This window comes from Diospyros lotus, chromosome 15 (assembly GCF_014633365.1).
Source record: "Diospyros lotus cultivar Yz01 chromosome 15, ASM1463336v1, whole genome shotgun sequence".
NCBI lineage: Eukaryota > Viridiplantae > Streptophyta > Magnoliopsida > Ericales > Ebenaceae > Diospyros > Diospyros lotus.
Window position 1 is genome coordinate 17,080,170 of NC_068352.1, and position 9,084 is coordinate 17,089,253.

General features: G+C 39.8%; 1 protein-coding gene across 1 annotated transcript; it reads left to right on the plus strand.

Moving 5' to 3' along the window:
* Positions 1-3,734: 3,734 nt before the first annotated feature.
* LOC127791607 (ATP-dependent DNA helicase PIF1-like) lies at positions 3,735-5,351 on the plus strand. Its single transcript, XM_052321591.1, has one exon. The coding sequence runs from the start codon at positions 3,735-3,737 to the stop codon at positions 5,349-5,351; it is 1,617 nt and encodes a 538-aa protein (XP_052177551.1).
* Positions 5,352-9,084: the final 3,733 nt, after the last annotated feature.

The following is a 9,084-nucleotide window of genomic DNA, read 5'->3' on the forward strand; positions in this document are numbered from 1 at the left end:
CCATGGTGGCCAGTGGCGACTAACAGTGTGTTTTTCAGTTTTGGCTAAAAATTAAAAATCAAATCTATGAAAATCCAACCGTTAAATCTAGCTCATTTTTTGTGTATGTTAACTCCCTTGACTTGACATTTCTAATGGTAGGCTATGATTTTGTGAATCTCCAGTCGTCGATGATTGCCGGCGGCGAAGAAAATGCCAGGTGCTGGAGAGAATAGAAGAAAAAAAAGAAAAAAACAAAAGAAAACAAGGAAAATGTAATATATTTATACTATAATTTAAAATATAAATAGTAGAATTTCGTTAAAAAGAAGTAATTCATTAATGAAATTTATTATTTTATTTTAATAATAAAACTTTGTTAAAAATAGTTAATTTTATTATTTAATAATCAAATTTATTAAATAAAATATCATAAAATATTTTTTTAAAAAATTTCAAAGTAAACGTATTTTCTAATTTTTTGTTTTAAGAAATCATTTTTCAGAATGACAAAAAGAATGCGTTTTTAAAATAGATATTCGAAATACAAAATTGAAACACCAAAGAAAATGCAACCTAACACTCAAATGCAATTTTATTTAAAAACAAACAAAATAAATTAAAAATAAGGATAAAATACTTATAACGACGCGCCTCCCGAAGCTCCCGCTAGCATAGGAAATCCATGAAAAAGTCGTCATATAGTGGCACATAAACAGACCCAACTAAAACATCCACACCACAAACTCAAACGAAACCTAACACCACGAAAACGAAATCACAAAATACATGCTTTCATAAACAGCCAACTGCTACTACCGTACACCATACTACCGGGCAGCTTATGAGCTATCACCCTCGCTCGTGACCTTGGCTCTACCTTTACTTGGAATTATGGTAAAATAAAGGTGAGTTACAAGACTCAGCAAGTATAACGAGAATAAAGCTAGTGTAGCTGAAGATATAACCCCAAGCCACCAGCACGCCACGTGCAAAACAAGTAACAACCCGCACCCCTATGCCCAAGGCATATACATGGACAGCATGGACCACAAGTCAAATGAAAACCGCATAAATAAACATGCACATAAGGGTCCTTGGGGCCTACATAGAAGACACTAACACCTAAGTCCCCAACAAACCTGCCATTGCCATGAACTGGCAAGCATGAAACCACGAGCCAAATATAAGCTCAGGTTGGTATTCTCGCCTGAAACGAAATGATACTTCCATGTGTGATGCAAAACTTAGGTCGATACTCTCGCCTGAAATGGTACAGTCTTCCCGTCTGCGATAATAGCCTCAGATCGGTACTCCCATCCGAAAGATATACATCAAGAAATCAGAGCCACCGTGTGCATGGAACCATGCAATACAACATATAAGAAATGCAATGGCTTTTGCAGCATAAACGTGATGTCAAGGCCCCCATAAATCAGACATCAAGCCATGTTACGCCCACACAAGAATACACACATGCGAAATGCTCTAAATGCCTATGCTCACCTAGAGTACCCAAATTGGCTCTTAGGCCAACTGGGTCATGCCAATACTCACACATTTCCACACACACAAAGCATGACCGCCAATGAATGCAACCCAATCCCCATGTATCACAACAAAACCATGATATGCACAATATCAAGATGGGTGACTGGTAGTATCAGCTCTCTTGGCCCGTCTATCGTCTATCGTAGCAGTTGATAACTAGCACTCATACATCCAACCATCAACTGCCACAACCCAACGATTGATAGTCAGTAGCTTTATACTCCACACCTTTAATTGACATAACATATCCTTATCCCCATGGTTACAACAACTCACACCGGAGGGTACCCACAACCACAATCGACTTGCTAAGAACCTAGTTCCAATTGGGTTCAACATCATTCCCAAAGAAGTAAGGATGATACAGAGCCCCCGTGGCAATTAGTAAGAAATATTACAAAAGGACTTTTACTCAACTTAAACCACCATCACAACTTTCCAACGACTCACAAGTATAACATCTGGCACCGAATTGGGGTCAGGAATGGAATAAAATATGTAAGACGGCAAAGACTCGCATAGAGATCGAAGAGCAAGCAAAGAGGGTATGGAACTTGCCTTTAAACGGCCATTCCACGACCTTTTGGCACTCCCGCTGTGAAGTAAAATGTTTAACAAAAAAAAATAAAATTACGACCTATATTAATCAAATCTAAACTATATAAAATCCATAATTTAAATGTATAATACTTTTGATAATTTTACCCACTTACCTGAATATTTTAAATATCGAATAACCCCAAAATCTCTTAATTCCTCTCCAATTTTCTTCTATTTTCCTTCTATTCCTCAACTGTAGTGCGCCTTCTACTTCTTCTCCTTTATTTCCCTCATTCCTCCTCTTTTTTCCTCTCTGTTTGTTGGCTCAAGAATGACCGAAATTGGCCTCTGGAATGGCCCAAAGTTGGCCTTAAATAGCAAAAATATTGGAGACTTGGCGACCAAGGAGAGAGAAGCTCCCAACGCACACCATGTGGCGCCACCACAGCCGCACACGGCTGCCACCGCCCCAGCCCAAAATGATGTTGTTTCGGGCTGGCCTTGCTGAAAAAATCAACAATTCCTTCCTTCGCGCGTGCATCTCCCTCTTCTCGAACCCGCAACCGCCTGCCTCCTCCCTCTCACGCGTACCACCTAAGTTGCTGCCTCCTTCAATACATATATGCACATTATTAAATTTAAAGAGACCGTCAACCCACTTTTCAAATTCGCACCACAGCTCCCAAACTTCCGGAATTCACACACACAATAAATACATTAACACCCCAAAACTTTTGAAAATCCCAATTACACCCCAATTTAATAATTTCACAAATACTCTAAAATTAGATAATTAATTGCCTTAATTACTTATTTTCTCAAAATAATATAAATTAACATTTTTTCTGAAATCTCTAAATATTCAATAATGACCTCAAAAGATTAATAATTATTATTTATCTTCAAAATTTTGAGATGCTACAATACTAAATTTATACCAAAAATTGACGATATTATCAAATATACACCTATTTTTAAATCTACATGTGAATTTGTAAATTTAATTAGATAATTTTTTAAATGCATTTGAAAACTATCCTTCCTGTCTATCACTAACTTAAACGCTATAAACCAGCGCAAAAGCTATGGCCAATCCGCGAGAATCTCTTCCTTGAAAAATAAAATGGATTTGAGCGGCAACAAATTGTCCATAATCGTTTCTTCTTCTTCTTCTCTTAGGCTCTGTGGATTCTTTTGTCTGGTACTCCCGGAGGCCAATTTTCACGGGCGAAGCAACTGTTCGTCGATTCGTCTATCATCCCCTCGCGGTGAGCATCTCTTTGTTCTTGTTGGATTTCTGTTCGCCTAATATCAACGACTCTCTCATTCCAGTGATAAACCAATTCTAGTGGTTATTACATTTATCATCATTGTTGTTCATATATATATAGAGAGAGAGAGATGTTTGGATAGGTTTGCCGTGGACACTTCAAAACCCTAAGTTTGTGTGAGGAGGTATTGAAGGCCTGGGAATGAGATGCTATATAAAAATATGTTTGGCAGAGGCGGAGAGAAGGGGTGGCAATTGTGTCATTTCGGTGACATCCAATTATGGTGATTACCTATATCATGCTCATTATCTCAAAAAAACCTTAATTTGGATGCAATACTGGATACTCTGAAGGAGATCCTGTTTCTTCTTAGAAGTGTAAAGGATATAAAGCATGAAGTTACTTCCCGCTGTAATTGGAGCATACAGGTACTTTAGCTCCAGAACTACTATCAAAAGTGAAAAATGGACTTACAGCAAGAAGAAGAAGACAATGAAGGGCACCCAAAACATTAAGAGGAGCAGAATTAGGTGGACCAACGAACAGTTGCAAGTTCTGGATGCTATTTCTCAGGGAAAGTCTGTTTTTATTACTGGATCTGCGGGTACTGGAAAGACCTTCTTACTTCATCATATCATCAAAAGGCTACATGAACTTCACGAAAAGTCTAAAGTTTTCGTGACTGCATCGACTGGATTGGCTGCTTGTGCTCTTGCGGGTCAGACCCTTCACTCCTTTGCTGGCATTGGACTTGCTGAGGCAGATCGTGAAACCTTACTTCAAAGGGTTGTTTTGGATAGGAAGGCTTTCAGGAGGTGGAATATAGCCCAAGCATTGGTTATGGATGAAATTAGCATGGTTAGTGCCGAGTTATTTGATACTCTGGAGTACATTGCACGAAAAGTGCGCAAGGAAGATGGCAATTCGGAGAACAAAGTGTGGGGCGGACTACAGCTGGTTGTGAGCGGGGATTTCTTTCAGCTACCTCCCATTGTCATTAAGAAGAATTCCAAAGGAAAACAATTTGCGTTCGAAGCAGATTGTTGGAATTCAAGCTTTGATATGCAGGTGGAGCTGACTAAAATCTTTAGGCAATCAGAGGCTGAGCTAGTCAGGTCACTTCAGAACATAAGAAAAGGGGAGTGTTATCCTGCCGACTTGCAACTCTTAAAGAAGTGTTGTTCAGAAACAGAGCCAAGTCCATCAGCAGTACAACTCTTTCCAATGAACAAAGATGTGAATAGAGTGAATCAGAAGAAAATGGAGAAGTTAGAGGGCCCCCTTTTTTCTTACCATGCTCTTGATCTTGGTGAGGATCCTTGGAAGAAGCAGGTTAGGCAAGGGATTGCACCTGATGAACTTATACTATGTAAAGGTGCCAGGGTGATGCTGATCAAGAATTTAAATCCTTGGCGTAAATTGGTGAACGGGGCTGTGGGTACAGTTATGGGGTTTAGGCGTACAGGTAGAGTGGGAATTTCTGAAATATGTGAGCAACAACTGGTGCCATTAGTAAAATTTGATTCCGGACTAAGGGTGATTATTTATCCAGAAACTTGGGTTGTGAAGGTAGGAGACACGATTGTTGCCACACGCAAGCAGATTCCTCTCACATTGGCATGGGCTCTGAGCATCCATAAGTGCCAAGGCCTGACCCTTGATAGCCTCCACACCGACCTCTCCAGTACTTTTACCTTTGGAATGGTCTATGTTGCACTTTCTCGAGTCCGAAGCTTGGATGGCCTTCATTTATCCGGTTTTGATCCCTCCATGATTAAGGCACACCCAAAAGTTCTCCAGTTTTATAAGAGATTTTCCTGCGGGCATGATGAGGAAAGGGAGGATCACAATTCTTGCAAGAACAAAACTAGCAGCACCAATGTAATCCATGTTTCAAACAGGACAAGTTATGAAAAAAGGAGCAGAACTCCCATCTTCTTTCCTTACATTAAGCCAAACTTATCTTTAGTAAGTTGGGTTAACAGATTTACCAAGAAAGTACAACGGTAAGTGTTTGGTAGTTTGTTCTTCAAATGTCTAAGGAAGAAAGAAAGCAGGTTTTTTTGTTGTTCAGGATAGCCTCTGTCCATCCTTCAGGAATTGAAAATGAACCTTATAGCTTACTCTGAACGCTTCGAATTCAGCTCTCTCTCGGCTGTGGTAATTATATTCTTCCTTTCTTTTGTCATTATTATGTTCTTGGCCGTGTCAAGAAACAAAGTTGAAACATTTGCAGTCTAGTAGTCATGTTGTTTGGTCCAGAGTCTTACACTAGGTGTCGACTATGCAAGGCAACCACCTCCTTTGCAAATTAAAAATGAACCTTACAGCCATCCGGTTCCGAATTCAGTTCTCACAACAGTCGGAATTGCACTCTTCCCTTCTTTCATCACACTATTACTTTCTTGGCCTTGTCAAAACACATAACGGGAAATATTTGCAACTTAGAATTCATGATGATGTTTGATCCAACGAGTTTTACATTGGCCATCGACTATGGTAATTACTCTTCCTTCCTAATCACCAATACCTTCTTGGCCGAGTCCACAAACTAAAGTGGAAACTTTTGTCGTCTAGAATTCACGATATTGAATCCGATGAGTTTTGGGCTTCTGGCCAACTCTGTAAGTATGAGGAAAACCTTCTACCTATAAGGTTGAATAAGTTAAAGCTTGGATTGCACAGCTTGACTCTGTTTATTATGCATCAAGTATTGTTTGCGAGAAATTGTAAAATGAGGAAATGATGTCAATTTTTACTTGCACTTTCAGTATAAAAGTGAGATTAATTAATTTTAAAGGCTATCTTAAAAATAAATATATTTCAGTATGGTAATAATTACTACTCGGTAGTTTTGGCTTGTAGAAGAAGGTGAGTAGAATGGTATAAGATGCATGCTACGTTTGGAACTACGGGAGGAAAATTAGAAGAAAATATTTTAAACAAAAAAGTCAAAAAGTAAAATATTTTACCTTACAAATTAATATAAAGAAGAGGCGACTCCTTTTATGCAAAAAATATTACACAAAACTTATTGTATTGTCTTTTGATTTCTAATGGCTTTTGACTTAAATATCAAAGGGCTAGTGTGATGAATACCTTGTGTCCTTTGACTAGCTTATTTATTTATTTATTTATTTTGCAAAAACTTGATGGTTCGAAGATGATTCCTTGACAAACCAAAGCAAAACAACAATAGCTCGTATTAGATCACTCATAGCAGGAAACCAACAAAGTCAAGAAGGACCTAAGCTCCAATCTCTCGAAAATGCTCAAAGACTTTAAGAGACTCTTTGTAGTGCCTTGGGACCTTCGGGTCAACTACTTCCATTGTCCCACTCGCAGGTTATGAATCACTTCTAAAGCAACATAAGAAATATGTTTAGGCTCTCCAGGAGATGGTGGGATTATTACCAAGCATTATACCTTATGCTTCACTGCCACCGACATTACAAAACTTTGTGACTAGAAGGTAAGGTTTATTACCCCCTATAACTTTCCCAAGGATATGAGAGGTTCCTCCTATCTTGGAGGCTCTCTAAGCTGAAGCATACTAGGAGACTCTTCTGGAGCCTACTTTTCCTCAAAAGACCAATTAAGTTGTTTGAAAAACTCGTCCTAAGAAGGAGCCACCTTGGAAGGAGAAATACTAAGAAATGGTGAAGAGAATAACAGTCAGAGAAGGTCGGCGTCCTCCTAAAGATCAACCAATGAGAGTATAGGAAATTAATAACTTGTTTGTATTTAGTGCGAAGAAACGACAGACACAAAAGAAGCTAGTACCAACTCAAAAAGACTACGAGAGGAGGAAAATTACCTTTACCCCAAAAATTATGGAGAAATCTCTCCCAAAGAAGTTCAAAATGTCCCAGTTGGTTATTTATCTAGGGAAAGGGGATCCCCATGATCATATATAGAATTATGAGTCCCTTGTGCTCTTCCATGGTTGGGAATGTGCCACCATGTGCCAGGGCCTTCCCTATAACTCTAACGGACCATGTGCATACTTGGTTTAATGGCTTGGCCGAGGGGCCGATCACTTCTTTCGATCAACTAATTAAGAGAGAATTCATCAAGGCCTTCACCATTAACAGTCTGAGGAAGAATGTTGCTACTTACCTATTTAGTGTCCGATAAAGCAATAAAGAAACTCTTCAACATACTATACGTTAACCGATTTAGCAATGCGACGTTGGAAATACGAGACCTATAGATGGAGGTAGTCGTCATCGCAATGCTTCGAGGAACTAAGCTCACCTATCTACAATAGTCTTTAGCCTTAGACTAACTAACAACCCTAGCATATCTATTCATCCAGGAAAGTAAGTACATCTTTTAGACTAAAGTAGTGAGAATGGTCAAAGGAAATGAGCAAAAAGAGAAAATTAAGAGACTCAAACAAAAGACCTAGTTTTGTCGCTAGACTCTTCACTGCTACTAAGGGAGGTGGAGAAGTTGTCACTGCTAGAACCTTCGCCCTTTTACTTTCAAGTTTAGGTGGCACCAACCTAGATAGTTCGGCCTCATCCACCACTAGCCACCCAACATCCTTTAATAGATCGTCCACAAAAAGACTTGAAAGTACGATCGGCCCCCCTCAGATCAATTAATGAACACTATCCTTGTGAGCTTCTGTAATTAGCTTCAAATTTGAGACTTGGGACACGTGTCTCCTTTTCTCCTCAATGCACTAGTATTGAGGGGCCTGCTAGCTCACAGGAGAAGTTACCACCAACCATCTGGACTCGAACTTCTCCATCTTCTTAGATGGGTATACAAACAAACAAATACTTGACAGTGCTTTTAGATGGTAGCAAACTCCTTGAGTTTGGTAATTGTCCTCACTTGAAGAGGTCAATGGTGGGCTCCACCCCTCTTTCTTGGTAGAGGACGAAAAACCAACTAGTTAACCCCATCTATTCATGTATAATTGAGTTGGCATTAGCTGGTACTCTTGAAGGAACAAAATCCCGAATGGATGTAAGGGGAACCTGAGTCCCATTCTTAGGCTATCCAAATGAATAGCTACTCTTCCTCCCTCAACCGTGGCAATTATCTCACTTTAACGGGGCCTCCTAAGCATCCATAAGGGCAGAATATTGAAAGCCCTGGCCACCTACTCTATGTGTTTCTCCCTTAATAGAAGGCTTATACCTTGACGATGTCCCATCCCAAATCTAGATGACACGTTGGCTTTAGCCATGAGGAATTACCTTGGGAATCTCATAATCCAACTGCTAGGAGAGTCTTCGAGAGTGTAGTCTTCCGGAGGGTATGAGAGTAGTTTTCTAGAATGTATGGAAAAATCTTTTGATCGTTCAATGGTAAGCAACACGAATGAGACTTCAAGAATGTAGTATTCTAGAGAGTAGACAACAGTGAGAACGAATGGGAGTCTTCAATGCAAAATCAAGGTGACAGGGTATCAGCAATGTAGGCGAAAGAAAGTGCACGAAAGCCTACCCTGGGTATTTATAGATGGAGCCTCAATACGCGAATTGATAGTCATGATTGTGTGTGTGACCTATCAGCACGTGTGCCAAATGTAGCCGCGTGTGTGTCTACCCACACAAAACCTCATGCGAGTCTTTTCGCCTTCAACCAGACTTATCCGCGTGACTTAGAAAGCCCTCTAACATGCCCGGAAAGGTCTCTTGAGCAACTCTTCTGTGTGAACCTCTCCAACACACCTGGAAGGGTCCCCCGCATGACTCTTCCGTGCGAACCTTTCCAACATGCTTGG